Raw genomic sequence first — 23169 nt, 5'->3', positions numbered from 1 at the left:
CAGTTCCAGATGCAGGGAGTGAATCTTGGAAGTCTATTTACAGTAACACCTGGTTGAACCTTCCTTTTTTAGCCCATTAGCATTCGCGGAGCCTGCGAACCATGCTTCGGTTAAAATACGACACAGCTCAACAGATGCATTTTGTGAAGCAAACCCTGAATACATCTGTAAGGCTGGCTAAGACCCATTTTTAAGGCACCACATGGACAGTGAGCTGAAGCGGTTACTACTGAAGGGTGGCTCTGTTCCAGGAGCCGCAGTACCTACTATTTCACTACACGGCAAAGATCTTATAAGCCCCGGGGCCGTGTCTCCAGGAAGGCCAAGGTTCCTCTCACTTGATTCAAGGTGCCTGTGAAAAGCACCCTCAGTGAACACGTGCAGAGTGGGTAAAAGGGAGCCGTGGGGAGAGAAGAGTAGGTTAAAAGAGTAAAACTTTGGCCATTAGCTCTGGGGTAGAGCAGAAAGTGAGACCCAAGAGCACATCATCTTTTAAGATGAGACAATAAGGAGGTTCCTAAAAAGTGAGAGAAAGTGTGCCTTCATTCAGAGGTCCTCTTCAAGCTTAAACGTCCATCAGAATTCTGGAAAACGTGTTCAAACAGTTTCCTGGAGCAGGTTTTATTCCTCAGGTGGGGTGGGGCCCATGCGTTCACATTTCTAAAGATCTGGAAGGTGAGGCAAAGGCTTCGGGGCACCGGACTTGGAGACTCCCGTGTCCACGCCACTGTAGGAAAGCATGTGGTCGTGAGCAGTTAGTTGCTCAAGATTTCAGTTTCCTCATCTACAAAATAGAGATGAAAATAGAACTTGCCAAAGAAGGTTATTTTGGATGAAAGACTTCCCGTGTTTAGCATAATGTTTGGCGAATTTAAACAACAGAAAACTTCCCTCAGTGTTAAATGGTAACGCTATGTCTTAAGAAGTACACCTTTCCCCATCATCAGAATCCCTCAAAAACGGAACCTTGGTGCTAAGGGTATATGATTTCCCACCTAAGGCGAAGGCTATGATTAGCACAGAATACCTCTCTTTGCTTTTTAAGATTAGTTTTGCAGACAGGATATTTTTCTGTTGCCCGTTGGCCTTCGGAGCTGCCCAGAGCCCTTCACTACCTTAATTGAAAGATAACATTCTGTTTAAATACTTCTGCAGGGGTCCAGTTTCTCAAAAGGAGGCTCTGTTCAGCTTGGGGTGTCTTTTCCTGCTGCAGACAGTGATTTTTGTAGCACCTCTGCAGAAGAGAGAAGAACCAGGGGATCTCTGTATTAAAGTCCCACCGCGCCTCTAAAACCCATAGCTATTACAGCTGTAACTGTTATAAACGACTGGATGCATTTGCATAATGCAGTTGTCACTGAGTTAAAATGATTTAAAATTTCCACCAGAGGAATTGGCCCCTTCCCCCACTCCACCCCCCCACGCCCCCCCCACCACGTCCCTGCCTGTTTCAGGGGAGGAACCACCTTCCCTCCGTGAGCCCAGCTGAGCCCCATTTTATAAGCCCCTCTGCTTACGGAGACATTTGTCTTTAATTCTCTTGGAGAGCTCATAAAGATTCTGACAAATGGATACTTTTAATAAACAGAAGAAGGAATGTAGAAAAATCGTGAAGACCTGCCAACAGTCAGAGGAGGGAGGCGCGAGGGCACAAAGGTGATGTGGGAGCGTGTGAATTCATTACCAGCAGTTACTTGAAGAACTTTTTAAACTGATGGGGAGATGATACATTCCCTCCACCACCCCTCCCCCCGCAACTCTCTTCTGGGGCTTCTACTCTCTTGTCCACACCTCCAGAGGGATCTGGTGAGGTAGAAGTAGGTGTTAATGCAAGAGAGTCCATTTCACTCATTGGTTGACGAAGTATCTTTTGATTGAGTTGGGTTCATTACAGCTCACTTGGATGCATTTGGTCTGTCCGTGGCCGCAGATGTAGAGGGTACATGAATCTAAAACAGAGAGCTTCGGGGCACCTGGGTGGCTCAGTGGGTTAAGCATCGACTCTTGATTTCGGCTCAGGTCGTGACCTCAGGGTTGGTGGGATCGAGTCCCCCACCAGGCTCAAGCACCGAGCCTGCCTAGGAGTCTCTCTCTCTCTGCCTCTCCCCACACCCTCCGTACTTTCTCTCTCTCTCTCTGTCAGAATAAATTAATAAAATTAACTTACTACAAATGTATTTAATAATTTATAAAATAAGTAAAGCAAAGAGCTTCCTATTTATTATATTGAGGGAAGAACAGAAAAGGTGTTCAGAGATGACTCCCTCCAGCTGAGGGGAAAGACCAGAAGTGGTTTTCCTCACCCTTTGATCGAAGCCACGACTTCCCCTTTTTCTGCCGGCTTTCTTTCATTCATCACTGAAAATAAACTCTCCGTGGTATCATTTCCTCATCCAAAAGTTTTACCTCGGAAAGATTGCTTAGACATGATACCAAAAACACAATAAAAAAAAAAATGATTGGGGTTCCTGGATGGCTCATTTTCATCTCAGGTCATGATCTCAGGGTTGGTGAGTTTGAGCCTCCCGTCAGGCTCTATACTGTCTGTGAGGGGCCTGCTTGGGATTCTCTGTCTCCCTCTCACCCTGCCCCTCCTCCCTTCTCTCTCTTACAAGTTTAATAAGTAAATAAACTTTAAGGTAAAAACATTAAAAATAAACAAGTGATTTTAAAAACTGATAACTTGGACTGTTTTGAGATTGAAAATTTCTGTTCTTCCTAATTTTTGCCTCTGAAATAAAGACATTTCCCCCCTCCGCACATCAGAACGGAGTCTATTCTGGGTGAGAAAGGTAATTAAGTTAGGATGGTTACAGGAACTTTCCAGCAGTGACCTACCCCAGTCCATTTTCCCTGACTGAATGTCTAAGTCCAAACCGTCCACAAGTATAGCAATGAAAGTGAATATTTTTGATTTATCAAACGAGCATTTTATTTTCCTCCCGGGGAATCTTTTATGTTCTCTTTGCTTTAACCTTTCCCTTAGTACAATATTGAGGATTTACGTCCCCACCCCAATTCCCTCCCACAAACACTATTTAAAAAGAAGGAGTTTCAAATCTTGAGTCCATTGGCAGCCATGAAGAAACTAAAGAATGATTCCTATTTCCTAAGTTTCTCAGAAAGAAAACTAAAGTAAACTAAAAGTATTGTTCCCCCCCCCCACTTCTCCCAAACCTTAAATTCATTTTATTCTCTTTGCTAAAAACAAACAAACAAGCACACACACACACACAAAAACAGGTGAAGGGGGAGCAAGGATATCCTAGTGCTGAATTAACTTGTCTCAGTTGAAATAATTTCCTGCAACTTTTCTCTGATTTTTGTTTTTTTGTTGTTGCTGTTGTCGCTGCTGCTGAAGTTGTCCGCTTAAAGGACCAAATAGGATAACTTCTTTTATAGATAGGAAAGGGAAAAGAAAGGAGATATCTCCCGATCTGAGTAAGGTGGGGTGGGAGGGGGGGAGAGGGGTTAATATTGTGCATGCTTGAGCTTTAAGATGTGTCTGAGTAATGAAGTATCCTGCGTAGTTACTGCTCTTAGAAACTTGAGTTTCTCTAAATAAGTAAAAAAGTTTCTCTGTCCATTGATTCCTTTAGCATCACACAAGTGGCTCTTCTGGGGACAAAATAAATTAATTATCCTAAAGATTTTTTCACCTTTAAACAGGCCGGCCCATTTATCTTCCTCCCCTTTTGCTTGAGAGAGCAATTATCCATTCATGTGCTCCCTGGATACCGGAGGCCACTTTAGTTAAAGACCTTGTCAACAGGCCACCCAAAGGGTTAACCTTCCAGATGGAATTTAAACCTACCCGTCCTTTTAATATTTCATTCCTAGCTCCCCACAGCTGAGGCATAAGCTTGGCTTGTTTTAATTAAATTAGATCGCACAAGACAGGTGTCTTGGCAGTAAAATTGTGCACAGCCCATTTTTATCTCATTAACTGCAGTGCTCATCAAGGGTTTGTGTTTTTCTTTCTGAAAACTCTAGGTAAACCAGTAATGATCATAACAGAGTACATGGAGAATGGCTCCTTGGATGCATTCCTCAGGGTACGTGACTACTTTATATTAAACCCAAGAATGTCGGTATTTAGAAAACTCTAACAGACTCCTTGTGTCCATTCTGTTTAGTTGTATTCATGGAATTTTTTAATGGGGCAAGGGAAGAAGAGGAGAAATAGAGAATGATGTGATTTTTAAAGGCTATTAAATAATCCATGTTCAATGAGGGTGGTATTTGATTTATTCTTGCATTGTGGGGCTATGTGAGCCGTAGATTCATTACAGTTGGATAATTTCCATCTACCACAGGAAGGAAACCCAGTTCTTAGGATACACTCTGCTAGTGAATTAGTGACTTTGGTCAGAAAGGTCCGGAAATAGTGTGGCATTTCATTGCAGGCTTGATACAGAAATCAAAAAAGATCTAAGTAATAATAAATGCTTTGGTGAAAATTAATTTGGCCTAATGCTAATGAGATTTTTCCTTATTCCTTTCCTATGCAGAAGAATGATGGCAGATTTACTGTCATTCAGCTGGTGGGCATGCTTCGTGGCATTGGGTCCGGGATGAAGTATTTATCGGATATGAGCTATGTGCATCGAGATCTGGCTGCACGGAATATTCTGGTAAATAGCAACTTGGTCTGCAAAGTGTCTGATTTTGGCATGTCCCGAGTACTTGAGGATGATCCGGAAGCAGCTTACACCACCAGGGTAAGGAGGATTTGCGACCTCTGGGTTTTGACTCTGATGAAACTGTTCCTCTTTTCTCACTTTGATGTTTAAGCCCTTTGTGATTTTGTAAGTTTCCTCATCCTTCAGAGCCTCTTCATATCCCCGCATTCATTTTCAAGCTGTATTTCTGAGAGGGATTTCGAAACTGCCTTAAGATGTGTGACTGCTTTAAAAACGGCAAACTTGGGGCGCCTGGGTGGCGCAGTCGGTTAAGCGTCCGACTTCAGCCAGGTCACGATCTCGCGGTCCGTGAGTTCGAGCCCCGCGTCAGGCTCTGGGCTGATGGCTCAGAGCCTGGAGCCTGTTTCCGATTCTGTGTCTCCCTCTCTCTCTGCCCCTCCCCCGTTCATGCTCTGTCTCTCTCTGTCCCAAAAAAAAATAAACATTGAAAAAAAAAATTTTTTTTAAAAACGGCAAACTAGAGCTTTGAGTAAATATTGTATTTATTACACTTGATTTTTCTTCTTTTCCTTCCTTCCCTCCTTCCTTCCTTCCTTCCTTCCTGTTTTAGATTTTCCATTTGATTCTTTTCTATTATTAAAAAGTCTTCTTATTTTAAACAAGGTAGAGCAACGTTTCTAGTTGGTTGGCCACTGAGTCTGAGAATGTGTATACAGGATTTATAAATCATTTACACTGTGCAAGGAGTTTTCAACTTTAATGGCCTTCGTTTTACTCCTGGTAGATAGGCCGGATTAGGGCACAGTTAAGAGTTATCAGTATACAGTTAATGGCTATCCTCTCTTAGCTGGACAATCTGAATATAAGATACTAATGGAATAAACAGAATCCTAAAAGTGTTTGGCCATTAGGGCTGGGCACTGCTGAAATCAACGGAAAGCAGACATCTTCCTCCTTTGATGCTCACTTTGCATTTACCATCCTAAGCATTGTTTTTGTTTGGTTGGTGGGTGGGTGGGTGGGTGGGTTTCTTTTTTTTCCCTGGTAGTGTTCTATGGCCGTGGCTCTAGCTTTGAAACTTACACATATATCCACTTTTGAATTCTAAGTCCATTCATGTAAGAAAGAATGCATCTTTGTGAATACTGAAGATCTTGTATTTTTACCAGTTATTTGGAGAGGAAGATTAAAGGAGGCTTTGAGAATGATCCATTTACGTAGATTAAACCTTAGCCAACTAGTTAAGGAAGGTGGAAGGCAGAGCAAGTGTCCTTCTGTATAGAACAAGTAGAAATGTAACACGCTGGGTTTTCAGTGTTTCAGTCACACTGCAGTGAATCAATGTAATTTCTAGGACTGTTTAGTGTCTTGTTTAGCAGCCTCAGTAAAGCAAGCTTTCAAATGATGTTCTCTGGAACGGCTGGAGTTTCAAGTTAAGTTGTATTAATTTCCCCAGATGGAACCTGAGGAAATTTGAAACTTGATTCAAAACCCCTTTCACCTAAGTGTAATAACCAACAATAGACATTTGGGGCAAAGAAAAAAAAATCAAGCACCGATTTTAAACTTTTTCTGGGTAATAGTCAGTTCCTTTGCCACGTTTGCAGGTGCCCTCCCTCCATTAAAGTCAGTAATGACATTAGCATCTGCTACTTGTCTTCCTCTAAGAGCCTGCGTAATGTATTACCTTCTAACCATGTTAGGCACCTTTCTCATGCTATGTAAAAGTAGGATGGCAGTGTGGAGGATAGAAAATTTCATATTTAACTTCCTTAGTTCATGACTCCAGAAGCAATATTAAATATCGCCATTGTGCTGCTGGGTGAGAGAATTCAGCAAGAAGTCAAAGTGAGCGTCAGCTACGCATCCACTGATATACCGTCATAACATATGCATGTTGTAAATCCTGCGATTTCCTTTCTCCTACAATATCGCCTGAAGCAGAACTCAAATAGGTAGGCTCTTTAAAAAACAATTAAACAGACTACTTGTTCACTTCCCTGTGACCAAAGAAAACACATGAGAAGTGTCTCAACTTAGAAGACTAGTTAAAATAAACAAGTCTCTTATTATTGTTTGGAGAGCTATCTCAGGAATGCTGTTGTCCTGCTTGGCAAACAGTAAGAACATTCAGGGACTAAAATGGCACATCAGTGATGTACTTAGGGAATAACTTATGGCTCGAATGTTCACAGGGTGGCAAGATTCCTATCCGGTGGACCGCGCCAGAAGCAATTGCCTATCGTAAATTCACATCAGCGAGTGATGTATGGAGCTATGGAATCGTTATGTGGGAAGTTATGTCATATGGAGAGAGACCCTACTGGGATATGTCCAATCAAGACGTGAGTCTTTATGTTCTGAAATATATGTCTCTGCATTGAGATTCAGGAAGGATTGCATCAGTGTATGATGGAGTAGGCTTGAGCTTGAAATGATACATGAAACCCAAGATTCTCAATACAAATGTGTGTAATAATCTCGTTAAACCCCACAGTCGTGGATTTCAAGGACCAAAATTACGTCGCCTAAATGGGGATAGCATGAGAAACCAACTCAGTAGATTTATATTTTTATCTATAAATTTATAGATTTATATTCGATAGATTTATCTTTTACATGATTAATGCTCCAATCCACAGTGGCATACAATTCAACTTTGATTTCTAGGAAAATACAAGGATATATGAAAAACGCAAATTTCACATGTGAAAAAAATGGACACCAAGGGTTTATCTGAAGAGAACTAGTGAATATTTTAAAGCTGGCATAGTTGTAATTAGAGCTTGCCCCTTGAGGACTCTAAAATAAAGCTTCACTAAATGACCCTTTGTAAATTATGCACATCCCTTTAAATGTACCATCTGGACTACTTCGTAAGGGAGTATCCACAATGCCTGCAATTTCAGAAAAGCATTCAATAATGACACTAATAAGATTGCAGAGTAATAGAATTTAATTACAAACATCTCCAGTGAAAAAGAAGGAAAAAAACAGAAAAACAAAAAACTTGGACCAAGGGGTCTTCCCAGAACACTTGTTAGTTGTACGTGTGAAGTAAAATATTAGCACACAGGGCTTCCAAAGGCGTGGCCTTCAATTTCTCAGTAAAAATTACAGCTTAGAAAAAAAAAAATCTCCTTTTCAAAAATTTTCTCTGATGTGGAATGCTACGTGCCCACCTGCTTTGTCCTGAAACAGCAAGAGGTTGCACAGCCTTGGCTATTAGATGAAGAACTCGAGAAATCGGATGCTGGTTGCCTTATCAATAAAATAATGTTCAGAGCGATAGAGAAACTAATGCACTCCACGGCGAGGGGCGCAGAAAAGAATTCGCTAGCCAGATTAAGAGGAATGATGGTGTTGGCATTGTGTTATCTGTTAAGTTATACAGAAAAGTTCACAGCGGATAGGAAGAAGGCCAGCAACTAGCATAACTAGTAGGTAATTGCAGGCTGGAAAAAAAACTAAAGAAGTGAGGGGTGTGTAATGCGTTGTTTGATGTGATTGTGCTACAGACACCTTCCAGTACCTACCTTGTAACAACATTTGTTTTCGGATTAGAGACTTGACGGAAGGACAAAAACAACCTAAATGAGCAAGTAATGCATACCTTGACTCCTTTAACGATGTGATACTTCAACTCTCTTTCAGTTGGCGGTCGTGACCAAATGCTCAGAAGAGCAGCGACTCTCAAGATCCTGTCCGTTTCCCTGCCCTGAATATTTTCAGACCCATGGTTTTGGCAGTTTCTATATTACGTTAAAATAATTTTTACTGTTTTAAACTTTTCAGTTGTCTGGTTTTCTCCGTGAGGAGCATTTGAAGCCATTTCTCTCCCACAGATCATGTCGATCTGTCGTTCCCTCGTGTTTGTCTCCGTTGGGTTCTGCATAGGACAGGAATCAATAGGAAATGTAACTGGGAAATCACTTTCATGAGTAGAATTCATTTGGCATATGGTGAATGGACTCAAAATAACTGTCGCAAATGTGGCAAACTTACCAAGTTTTTTGTTTGTTTTACTCTTCAGCCCCCCAAAAGCATTTAGCAGTAAACTGAGAAAATATGCTTTGTTAACCCACAAGCCATCTTCCAAGCTGGCAGTGGAGAGGGAGCTAATGAAAGAGTATTAAGCAGTCTGAGGGTTCATAACAAATTGTGTTATCCTGGCGTTAGCCCAATATTTCTCTCATTCTCATCAATTCAATGTAAAATGTTGTCATCAAGTCTAGAGTCAACACCATGCACCTGGGAAGATAAAAGAAAGTCAGAAGATCAAACTGACTTCATGTAATTGCCAGAAATAAAGAGACCAATGTTTAGTAAGATAGCATGTAGAAGTCTACTCTAGAAGGAGTAGTAAATAATACGAATACAACAGGATGTTGGCAAAAATACACGGGAGAAAAAGGATCAGGGGGCTTAATAAATCACAAGAGGACTGTCAAACTGTGTGCCAGCTGAAAAGACAATAATCATACTGATACATAGAAACTGGACCCAGCTGAATTAACTGTTTGCTGTGGAAGACCAGTTGTTGAACAGGAAATAGAAACCCCACTGCAGGGTGAATCCAGTGTGGCCACTGAGATGGCTAGAGCTCTGGTTGTTTCATTAGCAGCTACCCATTTTGATAGAAACCAAACGAAACTGATTTAAAATGAATAAAACTTTTTAAAAAATCCCAGACCCAAAAAAAAAAAAAAAAAAAAAGGACTTTTAGAATTTCATCGGATTCCCATAAATGATGCTAATGTGTAGCCAAGAAATTATGAAATACTCCCCCTCCTTAAATTTGGCATGAGTCCTACGATATTACATTACTGGGATTCATACCCTAAAGATGGGGGGCTTTGCAAAAGGCCAGTAAGAAAACTACTGTAATACCTGTGAAGACAGATGCAAAAATTTTGAATTAGAAGAAAGACTGTTAGAGAGTTAACTCACGTCTTACTAAGCAGGGAGAACTCTGGGCAATGAGACAATTACCGTCTACCATTATAACTTCTTTCCTTAGATGTGGAGAGGTCCCCTTCAGAATGTGAATGCTCGAAAAGAATTTTTTTCTTTTTTAATTTTCTTTGCCACTACTTTTTTTTTTTAAATCCACTTACTAACACCTTTTAACAGGGCCAACTGTCAGACAACTGAGACCCAAGAATGTGATGTAGCGTTGGTATATTGGTGTATTTTGGTTTTCCAAAAGGAAAAATGGTTGGCCATGGGGAGGGTTTGAGGAGAGTGCTATTTTAGAGAGAAGGAGTGTCTTCTGGATTGGGAGGTCTGGAAGGAGGGCTCCTGTACTGACCCATGAGCTGTCTGTGCAAGAGGATACAGACTTAAAAGGATACAACGAGACGTTCATCTTGGACGCAACTATGAATGCTTCTGAAGGAAGATCTGTAACGCAAGGCTAGAGTGTCTTTTGTTACGAGGGCTCAGAGGATGCTGGATAGCAGGAGGAGGAGGGCAGTCACCATGTGATCTCCGAGAGCCAGCCCAACACCAGGCTGTTGATCTGATTGTGTTCTAACCACTTCGGAACACTGATGCGTTCTTCACTTTAGAATTTCAGATTGGCATTGCCTGTCATCTGAGAACAGCTCATGGCAACAGCTGGCTTCCCTGTCCCGTTGCCAGCAACACTCAGGTCCAGCTTTGGCTTCTGCGAAGAAATTGGTGCTGTTCCCATGCTCGAGCTTGCCGGCAGCTGCACGTCCAGGGGAACTTGCGGGTCAGGAGGATGGACCTCTGACAGCAGCTTCCCCTGGCCACTTAATATACAGCGTTCTGTTTTCTCTGATAGGTGATCAAAGCCATCGAGGAAGGCTACCGGCTACCTCCTCCAATGGACTGCCCCATTGCACTCCATCAACTGATGCTAGACTGCTGGCAGAAGGAGAGAAGTGATAGGCCGAAATTTGGGCAGATTGTCAACATGTTGGACAAACTCATCCGCAACCCCAACAGCTTGAAGAGGACGGGGACCGAGAGCTCCAGGTCGGCCATGCCTTCTTAATAGTGATGTATGAAATAATACATTAGAGGTGGCAGGCGAGCGGTGGCTCACTTTTAATTCCTGCCTTTTAGTCAGAGGCCACTGCACAGCTCTCTGCAGCCTGGGTGGCTTCTGTCTCAGTTAATGGAGTATTTATGGTAGTTTTGTTCACCATTTTGTAGAGCCTAACACCTGTCGGGCCTCAAAAAGTAGTACGAAAACAAACATAAAAAAAAATTTAAAAACCCAGCAACAAATAGCTAAAGTGCTTACTTTATTATGCTGGACCTGAACATTTAGGAAGAAAGATAAAATGTACTTTGGGAAGACATTCAGGTCACTAGATGCTATACTTGGGGAAGGGAAAGGAACACTGATTAGTAAAAAATGAGGAGAAGAGGACAGCTCTTCATGCACTGTTTTTAAATTTTTTGTTTAACATTTATTTATTTTTGAGAGACAGAGAGAAATAGAGCATGAGTGGGGGAGGGGCAGAGAGAGAGAAGGAGACACAGAATCTGAAGCAGGCTCCAGGCTCCGAGCTGTCAGCACAGAGCCCGATACGGGGCTCGAACCCACAAACTGGGGGATCGTGACCTGAGCTGAAGTCGGATGCTCAACCGACTGAGCCACCCAGGCGCCCCTTTTCAGGCACTGTTTTAGGTTGACTTCTAAAGGGTTATAGGCGCATACAAGCTCACAAAGCACAAAATTCATTCGGTTTCAGTTCCTAACATTTCTCTTTACTGAGTCTTTCAAGAGTAGAAGGAAGCAGGACCAAAATAGAAACTGATCAAGTTGCAAAGCATATGGCTGAATGTTTGAGAAGGGTTTTAAAAATGAATATAATTGAACCATCTGTAAAATAGGTAGTTGTTTCATTGGAAAGGGCAAAAGGAAGAAGCGTGATCAGTCCAGAAAGAAGATCCCAGATACTCCCGAGTGCTCTTAACTCAATAGGAACTTTTCTACCTGGTGTAAGATTCCGGATACCTTGATACCGGTCCCACCCCAAAGAGTATAGACCGCCCTTGGTAGTTAAATGATTTAAATGAAGACTAGCATAAGATAATCAGCTGCTTCGAGCCTGCAAGAAGTAAGGTATCTACTCACCTCCAAATCTGCAATTCTCCAAGGCTCCTCTTTCATCATGACGCTGAGTTAAAAATTGAAGGATGTTTTTTTCTCCCCACAATGTCCAAGACCTTCCAGTCTCGGTCAGTGCAGGGAGCTCCCCCTCCAGTCTTCTGCAGACTTAGCCTAATGGTTGCGGAAGAGAAGGTATATATGCTGATTATTTCAGTGCACGAAGAATCTGGAACAAGCAGCAGAGACACCCTCTGTTCTCTTCTGGGCTTTCAGATGCCTTGGCATTTGCCACAGCCCAAGAGCTTAATGATCAAGCTCTTCTGAAAGAACACTTGGGATGGGCTAAGTTCACATCTTATTTCTGCCACTTGATAGCCAAGTAGGCTACTCTTTGTTCTTTAATTCTCCGATATCCAGTTCAATTCTGGCCTCTTCTATTCCAAGGTGAATTTCCTCCAGCTTTTAGGTCTCCAGCTCCGGATCCCATGAATTTTGTCTAAAGGTCCTAAGGCTGGTTCATTGGTATTTGGGGCTTCTCCTGCTGGTATAAACTCTTCAGCCACTGATCTTGCATAATGTGTGCTTCGTACAATTATGAAGAACAAATTGAGAACAAACTGAGTTATTGGATATACTTTTTAGAATTCTAAGTTCTTCTCGCTGATGGTACTTCGGTAGCTTTGATGCTGATTACTGCTTGCTGATAATGGGATGTAGTATAACATTGTATGTGATTCAGCACAAAATTAGGCAGATGTCATGGTGTTCCACAGAGAGCACAAAGACTTCCAGAGCAAGCTTGCAAATAATCCTTAGAGTTCATTGATAGTGAATGAGGTTATTTTCATCCTAAGGTCATTTTGACCTTGAGCCTACATGTTGCCCTATTCATGCTCTTGGCTTAAAGTTAGAAATGCAAACTATTGGTCTTCTCTAATGATGAATATTATTGATAAACATGAACACTAATGTCTAAAATTCTATGTGATGTTACTTGTTATTGGGGGAAGAGTTAAATCTTGATTATTCTTGTCATAAAAATTCACACAATTTTACTCAGAAAATTGGACTTAATTGAAATAACGGACATAAAAATTCACAGTGGCAAGCTACGATTTGGACACAAAACTGATTGATAAAACAAGTCTTGTTTGAAATAGTTACATAAGAAAGAATTTTTGCAAACCAAAATAACAGGTAAAAATTGTAAAATAAACAATGGAATTAGATTAATTTTGCCATGCAGAAAATTAATCAAGGCATTATACCGACTTAATTTTGTTTTCACAAGAGAATATATTCTCTTTGGCTAAAAATTCAGTAATGATGATATTCCTATTTAAACATTTCTATTTAAGCAGCGCAGCCTCAGGAGGAAAACTAGGTCAGAATGTGAAGATCAACCCCATTCTATAATTTCTAGGGAAACGGGAGCTCCAGGAAATATAATAAACAAGTAGCCGTGTTGCTCTACAGGTGATTAAAGTAAAGGTGGTATAAAATACCCAGTGAAGGTCTACCCAATAATTATTAAGTAGTTTGATGATAAAGAGGACTATGTTTCTCTTGATAATAATTATTGTATTATCAGTATCACGAGGAATGGCAAAATTCCTGCCTTGAACTGTAGTCACTCTTGACAATGACCTAACGTAAGACACCTGGCCTGAGAAATGCGTAAACTAAGAAATAAGTTCATAAAAAGTGCCTAGAGTTCATTGAAATGATTATTTAAGAGCCCCAGCAAGGGAAGACGAGAAGCGCATTCCGTAATCCACGCGGTGATCAAAGTGGCCATTCTTCCTTCCCGTCTTGGCACACATGCTGGTCAGGCATGGGCTGATTAAAGAGGGCATTAACTCCCTGCTGTCCCCAAGTTTGTTTGAATGCACTGAGCCTGCCTTGCAGACCTGGCTGGGAGCACGCTGGACTTGAACTCTTGCTGTTTTCTCCGCTCCGTCAAGTCTGGCGAGTTGCAAGCTCACAGTGTTTTGTTTTGTTTTTTTGTTTTGTTTTTTTGTTTTACTCCTACTTCACTAGGGTTTCCATAGCTGCTGTCCTGAGGTATGTAATAGTGCTGGCAGGAATTTCCCTCTTCCTGCAAAGACTCAACGGGTATCAGCCACAAGGTCTCCCCCAATCTTTCCCCCCAGGCTGAGATGTGAAAAGACTGGGATGATCCTTAGTATACCAAGAGGTCCCCAAGAAACAAATGTGGGAAGTGGAATCAAGGGCAGAGAAGGCGATTGATACATGTTTTAGCGACTTTGTGCGATGAGGGGCAAAAAAAAAAAAAAAAAAATCACACGATGACATTTGACAACAGGCAGTCCTCTAAAAAGCCCGTCCTTGGCATTTCAATGCCTATCTTAGGCAATCTGACTTCTGAGTCTTGCTGTCTCACTGATGGTTCTCGTCTGTCCACACTTTCTCGTTCCACCGCCAGACCTAACACCGCCTTGTTGGATCCGAGCTCTCCCGAGTTCTCCGCCGTGGTATCCGTTGGCGACTGGCTCCAGGCCATTAAAATGGACCGGTATAAGGATAACTTCACGGCTGCCGGCTATACCACACTAGAGGCTATAGTACACATGAACCAGGAGTAAGTACTCAGCGATGTAACACCAAAGGGTAAATCTAGATTTAATAGTATTTGCCGTTCTTGCTTTGAGCTGCATTATCATCCTACTCATTAAAAAAAAGAAAGAAAGAAAAAGAAAACTGGAATGCCTTTCATTTTGATCGCGTGTAATTTTTGCACAGCCTCTCGAGCACCTACATTGTTGCATTAAATTGCTTAATTAGACATTAGAACATACCTGCCTTGTTGTGCCGTATGAGCTGTGGCTGATTCAAATGTGTGTCTGCATGAAGCCCCGAAACGAGATTCTCGGCCCTCATGCCTTTTTCTCTCCCTCTCACTTCTCCCCCTACATCCAGTGACCTGGCAAGAATCGGCATCACGGCCGTCACACATCAGAATAAGATTCTGAGCAGCGTCCAGGCGATGAGAACCCAAATGCAGCAGATACACGGCCGAATGGTTCCTGTCTGAGCCAGTGCTGTTGAATAAACTCAGAACTCTTGAAATTAGTTTACCTCATCCATGCACTTTAATTGAAGAACTGCACTTTTTTTAACTCCGTCTTCGCCCTCTGAAATGAAAGCAAGAGTAAAATAACCTGCAGCGTCGCCCGGTGTACAGATTTTGCTGAGATCGCGGGGCTTACGGAAATGACAGACCGTCACTCGAATCGAGACCTGGAACCCATTGTGTCTCAGAAGTACTCCGTCCGTCACCAGTTTGTAAAATACACGTACCTGTATAAATAGAACACCACCTCCGGGTTTTGATGAGTATTTGCTGACAGACACTGAGCTTCTCTGAGACATCCTTGATCCTCTCTCCATTTGGAATTACAACTACAGTATTTTGTTTGTGGTGTAAATGACCGTCCTCTTGCTCTCACCGGAATGAATACCATGCCCAGGAACATTTGGGAAGGACTCAGTCGTAGCTTCTAAGGCTTGGTTCTTACCATGGAAAACAACCTAGGTGAAAACCGCGTAGCTCATCGGGCCACCTCGTGGCTTATGGTGACCTGAAAGTCATCCTAAGGGTCTGGAAAGAAAAGGAAAGTGGATTTTAAAAAATAAAAATAATAAGAATGATAATAATAAAACCCAAACACCTCCCTCTCACTGGACAAACAAGGTCTGTTTCTTTGGGCCTGAGGCTGTGCCATATAAAGTCGTATTTTGGGACTCTACAAACTTCTTGTAACTACCTTATGGATAGTGGACCGTGACAATCTTGAATAGGGAACTTTCACACTTCCCTCCTTTAAAGAAGCAAACCCAGACCTACAAGGTAAGGCAAAAGAATCCGCAATGGATCTTTCTCCAGTGAAAACTCTTTTTCTGGTTTTCTTTTTAACTCGATCCAACTTGAAACACCAACCAATAAATATTCTTTCATGACTGTCAGGCAGTTAGGGGTTCTTTCAGGATGTTAGTCCTCTCTTGACTGTGGGAGTAGAGACCGGTATGGAAGCCAGTAAGTTCTTCCCTGTTGTTCTTTCGGGAAGAAGTGAAATAGGAACCATACGAAGTCAGGTTTGGGAACATGGCACCTAGACCCCCACTGGCTCTCTCTCACACTGAGTTCCTTTTACCCTTTGGTGCCCGTCATTCAGGCCACAAATACTTCCTATCTTTGGGGTACCAAGTAATCACCTCTAATCTGGGATCATGCCTCATTCTTTGGAGACTTTGCTGCAGTTGAGAAATCCTGGAAGGTCCATCCATTATTCTTATTTTCTGCCCTGCTCCTGTAGCCCCGGCACCAGACAGGGTCAGTCAGGGAGGATTTACCTCGAAGTCAGGCGTGAGACTTGGAACTTACCTTGATGTCCTCGCTATTAGAATGTGACCTACCAGAAAACATGGCTTCTCATCCGTAAAGGCCGTGAGCCTTAGATCTTTCTATTTTAATCCCAGAATTTTCCTCGTGCAACGTGAATTAAATGGCTTTGTGTATTGTCAGAAACAAACGACCTAACTCTTTTTGCCTGGACAGATTTTAACTTCTTAAACGCTTCCATTTGCGCTTTTAAACAAAAACTTGGTTGATTTTAATGACCTTCCTCCCCCCGCCCCCCCACCCTTGGTTTTATGCTGAAAGCTATTTCTTATAGAGCAAAAGGCATGTTCAATCTGATGCTGTCAAATCATGACAGTTTAGTAAAAACCTTTTTGCCACGCTGGTTGTAAAAGCTTTTCTCTTCAGAAGGAATGTGAAATTTCTTTCTTTCTTTCTTTCTTTCTTTCTTTCTTTCTTTCTTTCTTTCTTTTTTTTTAAACTACTCCAACAATTTCTGTTTCATCACCACTTTTGCTGAACCCTAAGAGTTCCGGATATTCATGTTCAAAGTTGACAATGTAGGTGGGGTTTTTTGCTTGCTGGAAAAAAAATAAAAAATGTATATGTTTATTTTTTTCCTTCAGGGAATCTGTGGAGTATTTTGTTTTCAGTCTCCACGGTGCAATTCAAATAAGGTGGCATTATGACATTATCTTGTAAGTCAAAAGAGTGTTTCCTTGCATACACCGAATAATTAGAAGTCTTGCTTTCCTCGAGGCAGCAGCTTAAGACTTGAGCTATTTTTCTAAACGCTGAACATACTCAAAGCAGAACGTTTCTAAAAAGAGAACGTGTCAGCTCTCAGATACCCTAACGAGTTAATGCTGGACACTGTGCGGCCGTCGTTGTGTTGTTTTCTCAGCACGTATCTGTGTACGTGAGCTCATCAGGCAAGGATTGCAAGGTGGGACGTGAAATCTTACGGCGTTCAAAGGTTGCCTTCCGAATCTTCATTTTAACACAGCGTAGGAGGTAGAGTCCAGGCCAGTGGAAAGGCCAACGGAGGGCCTTCCGAGTGCCGACAATAATATCCGGTAGCTGTAAAAGTGAAACCTCACTGCTTCTGCGAAGTTACACATTCTAGAAGAGAAACAGGAGGACAGTGGGAAGGTTGCATTGTTTCCCAGGGCACGGAGCCAGGCTCTGGCGTCCAGACAGCTATGGATTCGAAAGCCAGCTGAGATGTTGACACTGGGAAATTCACTCCATGTTTCTTTATAACTCAGATCCTCCACCTGTAAATTAGAGATGGTGATAACTTCAATAATAACACCTTTCCTAACACGCGGCGTTGTCGTAAGCATACGTGACACGCTCTTATGTAGAACGCGCTGGACTTCACGGAAGGAAGGTGCGCTCTTCCTCCTCCAAGGTTTTCCGGGTGCTGCTCATCCGTCTTTCACTCGCGAACCCAAATGTTGCATTGCGACATGCTGGAGTGAGGTGAAATGAAGTTCAGTGGTAGGAGCCGTGCCCTCAAAGCCGCTTCACCTTAAATGGATTCGTGAGGATGTGATTTAAACGTGTGTCTGTACAAAAGGTACACCTACCTTTGTAGACCTACCAAATACTCCTTTGTCGCTTAGCCTTGAAATTCGTGACATTGTTTTATAACTGAAAAAGAAAAAATGAAATGCACAAGTCAGATCCCGTTGTAACGAATGGAACTGGATGGTAAAGACACTTTGATGCCTTCATAACGGATTCAGAGGAACAATGCTTTGTTTATTTAGATGCAGTGAAAGTCACATCTTTCCCTCATGATGCCACATAGACCACATGCTTTGGTCTTTGTCCAAACACTTCCCCATGATAAAGAGGTTGTCTCCATTCAAAGGAGCTAACATTTATTTTTCTCCACCCTAGAATATTCTGGCATCAGCTAGGTACAATCCTTCATATTTCCTACCCTTGTCACTTCAAACATCCAACCCTTTTCACATACACAGTGAGTCCCCAAATAGCCCACTTCCTATTACAAACTATTTTCATAACATGTATTTATATCCAGGCATTTAGTGAAGAAGAGGGTTGGGGAACTGAAAGGGAACAAAAGTGTTTTGGGACTCCTTTTTCTCCTCTAAGAGTGGGATTTCTAGCAGTACAACAAAATCACCTTCCAAAAGTGTGCCTATCCATATGGCGTTGGTTGTGTTCCAACAGTCTTAAGGTCATACTCCTGTTCTCCTTGTCCTGCATGTAAATACATGCCTGCCTGATTAAGTCTCTGCACAGTCAGGTTTCAGGAACTACATTTGATAGACGTACTAATTTCCAGAGAAGACACAGCTGGAAAAGTAGATCCAAATCCTTCTCTTTCTTTCTTTCCCCCCCCATAATTGTCAAAATGAATGATGTTGACAAGAGGCTTCTTGCAGGGAGGGCTTGCTAGTTATAACCGTACCCACATGTATAGTTTTAAGTTGCTTAAGAAGTAATCTCTATCTGAGTATTTTATAAGAAAACTTTATTTCTCTCTCTCCAAAGAGACTAAAGTGTTCTCTACAAGACCAAATCATGGTTATTGACCTCAAAGAAACTAACCTGGATTTATATCTCACACACGACAAACACACATAGGTACAAAACCAGCATGTAAACGATTGGTTTAATAAAACGAGCTCAACTGTCTTTGAAGATACGTTCTGGCCTTAATCCTTGCTCTCTCGATACCTGAGGTCATTCGTTGCCAAACACGCCGTTGTGGTGGAAGACACAGTCCCCAAAGCTACCTTGATTGTCAGTTGTCACAAAAGAAAGAAGAGGAACTGCTTATTCGGGTTTGCGTTGATAATTGTGAGGACAGTGAGGAGCCACGATGATTCCATTGCATCGCGCTGATCTGCCCAGTGCTAGACTGATGGGGCAGTCGTGACTGATTAGTTCTTGGTGGGCTTGCGCCCCCAAAACCTTTCTCACTGGCACACCAAATGTTTCCCCGTGCCACGGCCCAAAGGGTCCCTCTCTGTGCCTGGTCCATGCAACTCGTATGACTCCTTTACCAGATACTCTCCTTCATTAGAAGTTCCTTTGTAAGACAAACGTTCAATGATTTTTATTTCTTCGTTTGCATTTTTGCCAATCATGTCGTTGAATAATGGCAGATTGTGGCGTTTCCAGATCTGTTCCCACAACACACAATTTCCCTTTTTGGAAATACTGGGAGCTAGTATCCGGGGCTTTACCTGTAACACAGTTTGCCTTTCACATCATTTTACCTTTCTCCTCTTACACAAATGAATCATCACAAGTCAGAATTTTCATCTCACAGTGGCTGTTTGCCCAGTGGATAAGGCATGGCTATTGACTCAGACTGTGTGGGTTCGAATCCCCGCTTTGCTCCTTCGCCATGTGTGACATGACCGTGAGCAGATTGCTCGGCTCTGCTGAGATTCAATGGCCTCATCCGTGTGATAGGAGTAAGACGAGTCCCTTCCCCAAGTTGTTATAATTAAGCTACTAATAAACACTTTTGTTGTTGTTGTTGTTGTTGTTGTTGTTGTTACTATAGTGGTCCTGTTTCAGAGGAGGAAAGCAGGAATTCATGCTCTCCCTCCTGAGCTGCTTCTTACTGAGCCACACCGACCCTTACGTGCTTTGTTCTTGCCCGTAACGTTGGCTGACAACTGGCTGGCCGTATTGGTTAATGTTTTGTCTAAAATCTTGCTCCTTTCTCTACAGGGAGTAGATTCTGCTATCTTGGCCTCACAGCCCTTCCTGTCGATCACAAAGCCCGCAGAAGAAAACAGAACACACCCTCCTCAGTCCCTTCGAGATGTGTTTCTTCTGCTTCCCCTCTGCCAGTTCTGGAGCAAAGACCCTGATGAAACAACCCCTGTACCTGAAAAGAACAAATGGCTGACGTTCCAATCTCCTTTCCCAGTGAAAGAAACAGCAAACGTGCGAGGCTCAGCACCTGTTCTCCCGTTGCACTGAGGAACGGACTGCCTCGCAGCACCAACTCCTCAGAGCCCTTGTTCCTAAACTCCTTGTGGTTTTATTTATATGTATTTCCGTATCTCATTCCTGTGCGTCACTGCTGCATTGGTGCGGCAGCAAGTGACCCAAGGCTACAGGTCTTACGACGGACACCAGGTCAGGTGCCACTACGCAAAACAAAGCCAGTTCCCTTGAGCTGCCTATGATATGCATTGCTGAAGTCACATGTTACCCAGGGTGTGCCATTGCAGTGATATAAATATATTTTTTTCCTAGACTAAATATGAGCTGACTATCTCTTTTGATGTGTGTACATAGGTGTGAGTGTGCGAGTGCGCGGGTGTGTGTGCGCGCGTGAGCGTCTAACCTCATGCTTAGACCTGCCTGCGAATGTTGTGGAATGCTACACCCGGAGAGTGCTGGTTTTTCCACCGGTCCTGAGATTACGAGCCGCGTGCGACAGTGGGCCTGGAGACCGCACCCGTCCCCTCAGAAAGACAGCCCGGAAGTGTTCAATGCCCTGTATCTAGAAGTGTGTTCCGTAACTGCCACACTAACCTTAATAAGTAATTCGACAGCTTTGGATGGAGGCATTTTCACCTTAGCAGGGGGTAATTTTAGAATATAAATCCATGCGGGTGACGACCCATCGTCGAGACCATTAATGCGGACTGAACTTCCCATCTGAATCACCAATTTCTTGATGGAGAGAGAGAGAAGGGGATGGAATTTGTCTGGTGACCCCAAGTGGAATAGAAGTAGCCTTTGTTTTCCTGCATAAATGGACTCGTTGAATGAGAACAAATATATGCAACCCATGCGCTTTCGGAGATGAACGTAGACGCGTGTGTCAGCTTTGAGATGATGTGTCCCGGATTAATACTTTGTCTCTCAATGTCACAGAAAAATACATGCCAGTGACTCTTGAGGTTGGCATAGTTGGGATTAAATGTCCTCAAGTGATTTCAGGTTCCCAGTTTAGAGGATGAGTTCTACAATTAATTCATATGCAGCTAACTCTTATGGCCCTTAGCCTTCTAGAATCTGAGGTCCAGTGTGTGAAGATTCAGTTCTGATAGGACACGTGTACCAAACTCCAGCCAACATACTGCCATTTTTTCATAATCTGAGTGGCTGCCTTGCGTATTCTCAGCTACGGTTGCACAAACCGTGGCCATTTACATAAGCTATAACATCAAATCAGGGAAAAATGGGAAAAAAAAAAAAAAGATTCCGAACCCTATGCTATTGAAGAAGTAGAGAAAATCATCAATAAATATTTATTACATTCTGACAGGGTGTGTGGCATTGTATTCTCATAGCTATGCCAGAGTGACAAAGTGAATTCACCCCTTTTTGGGGACTTTACTATATTTTTAAAGGGATGTGCCTATGCATTGATGCCTGAAAAATATGTATAAAGAAATGAGGTTGAATCTCTGAGCTGGTCATCTTTCCCCAGAGGTCAGGGCAGGAGGCCAACTTCAGGGACTGGATTAGCCCCATAAGCGAGTGCTGGCCTAGTGAGTTCAGATGCTGAATCTTGCCCAGATCTTCCATTAGGGCAGCATTAAGCTGTTCCCCTGCACCAAATCGAGTAGCTTCACCATGTGTCTGCCGGCCCCAAATTATTTGTAACAGTCATGGATGAAACGTTCTGGTGTGTTCAAAGAGTTATTTTGGAGACAGGTTGTGTTCACGACACTACTGGTGTGTATGTTTTGAGAACTCTTGTATTCGATCTGTGAAGGATATGTGTATTAATCCATACACGCTTATCGCCTCAATGTTGGTCCGAAGACACGCAAATTCTGACCAGTCAAGGAAAGTTCTAGAAGCAATATTTTCACTTAACATTCTCCAAACATCAAGCGTTGATACACACTGAAGAGTGCATTTATTTTTTGTATCACTCCAAGTATGTTGGAATATGCAAGGACTGTGGTTAAAATTAGAATGTACAAGGCCTATTATAATTTAGTTCATACCATAAAGGAAATTAACAGAACACTGCTTGGTTCGTACATGTTCCAAAATTTGAGCGCTCTCTTGAGTTAGACATAGATTTTTCTATTTTGTTTTATTTTGTCAAGGTATTTTTCTTCCCTTCATGAACTTTAGGTACACATAACTTATGTCATTTATTTATGGTCTTTTATACCTAGTTTGTAAAATTGTAAAATAGCAAACTAAATGCAAAGAGTTTGCATTTGAAAATAATAAAGTAGTTGCCGTATACAGACCTGGAATCTAGTTGTCTCTTCAATAATTTGTCAACATGCATGCTGTTTCTAAACCCATGAATTCTTGGTTGTCCTTTGGTTAGCCCACAAGATCTTGAATTCCAATTGAGTGTGCTTAGTTAGAGGATAAAAAACGTTGACTTCCAAATGGCCCTGGCCCTTGAGAACCACGCATTAGCAAATCGGACTTAGATTCTATGAGTTTTGCACCTATCCCAATGTAATTAAGACAATGAACTTTGGTTGGAATTTAGTGTCCCCTCCTACCATGCAACCTAGGCTGAATTTCTTAACTTCCTGGGCCCATTTTCTGGTTTGTAGAGTGGCAATTATAATATCACAAACTTTTATAAAGACTACATATATTAGACCGTTAGCACAGTGTCTAACCAGATGATCTAGCCAGAACTCAGCAAATGGTAATTACAGTAGTCCTCCTTTCATCTGTGGTCTCAGTGACCAACGGTCCACCATGGCCTGGGCGCAGATGACCCAACTTCTGGTGTAGCATCAGGAGGTCAATAGTAACTTAATATTATGTCAGTGCCTATGTCATTCAGCTCACTTTGTCACCTAGGTATTTTATAATCTCAACATCATCACAAGAAGAAGGGTGAGTGCACTACAATAAGATACTTCGAGAGAGGGCGCCTGGATGGCTCAGCTGGTTGAGCGGCTGACTTCGGCTCAGGTCATGATCTCACAGTTCGTGGGTTCGAGCCCTGCGTCGGGCTCTGTGCTGACAGCTCGGAGCCTGGAGCCTGCTTCGCATTCTGTGTCTCCCTTTCTCTCTGCCCCTCCCCCGCTCATGTTCTGTCTCTCTCTCCCCAA

At 42.4% G+C, this 23169-nt stretch overlaps 1 protein-coding gene across 5 annotated transcripts in view; it reads left to right on the top strand.

Annotated features, from left to right (window-relative positions):
• The window catches only part of EPHA4 (EPH receptor A4), a 149929-nt gene extending 127592 nt beyond the window's left edge, over positions 1–22337 (top strand). For 3 of the 5 annotated variants that reach the window (XM_053215848.1, XM_053215849.1, XM_053215847.1), the window contains 6 exons: positions 3994–4055; positions 4512–4721; positions 6839–6988; positions 10453–10646; positions 14180–14335; positions 14674–15603. In XM_053215848.1, coding sequence (XP_053071823.1) covers positions 3994–4055; positions 4512–4721; positions 6839–6988; positions 10453–10646; positions 14180–14335; positions 14674–14788 — 887 coding nt within the window. In that variant the 3' untranslated portion in view covers positions 14789–15603. Of the gene's footprint in view, positions 1–3993; positions 4056–4511; positions 4722–6838; positions 6989–10452; positions 10647–14179; positions 14365–14673; positions 15604–19837 lie in introns of those variants that run through there. The other 2 variants (XM_027049599.2, XM_027049600.2) reach the window with 2 other exon arrangements.
• Positions 22338–23169: the final 832 nt, after the last annotated feature.

This window comes from Acinonyx jubatus, chromosome C1 (genome assembly GCF_027475565.1).
Source record: "Acinonyx jubatus isolate Ajub_Pintada_27869175 chromosome C1, VMU_Ajub_asm_v1.0, whole genome shotgun sequence".
Taxonomy (NCBI): domain Eukaryota; kingdom Metazoa; phylum Chordata; class Mammalia; order Carnivora; family Felidae; genus Acinonyx; species Acinonyx jubatus.
This window is presented reverse-complemented; position numbering and strand designations above follow the sequence as displayed.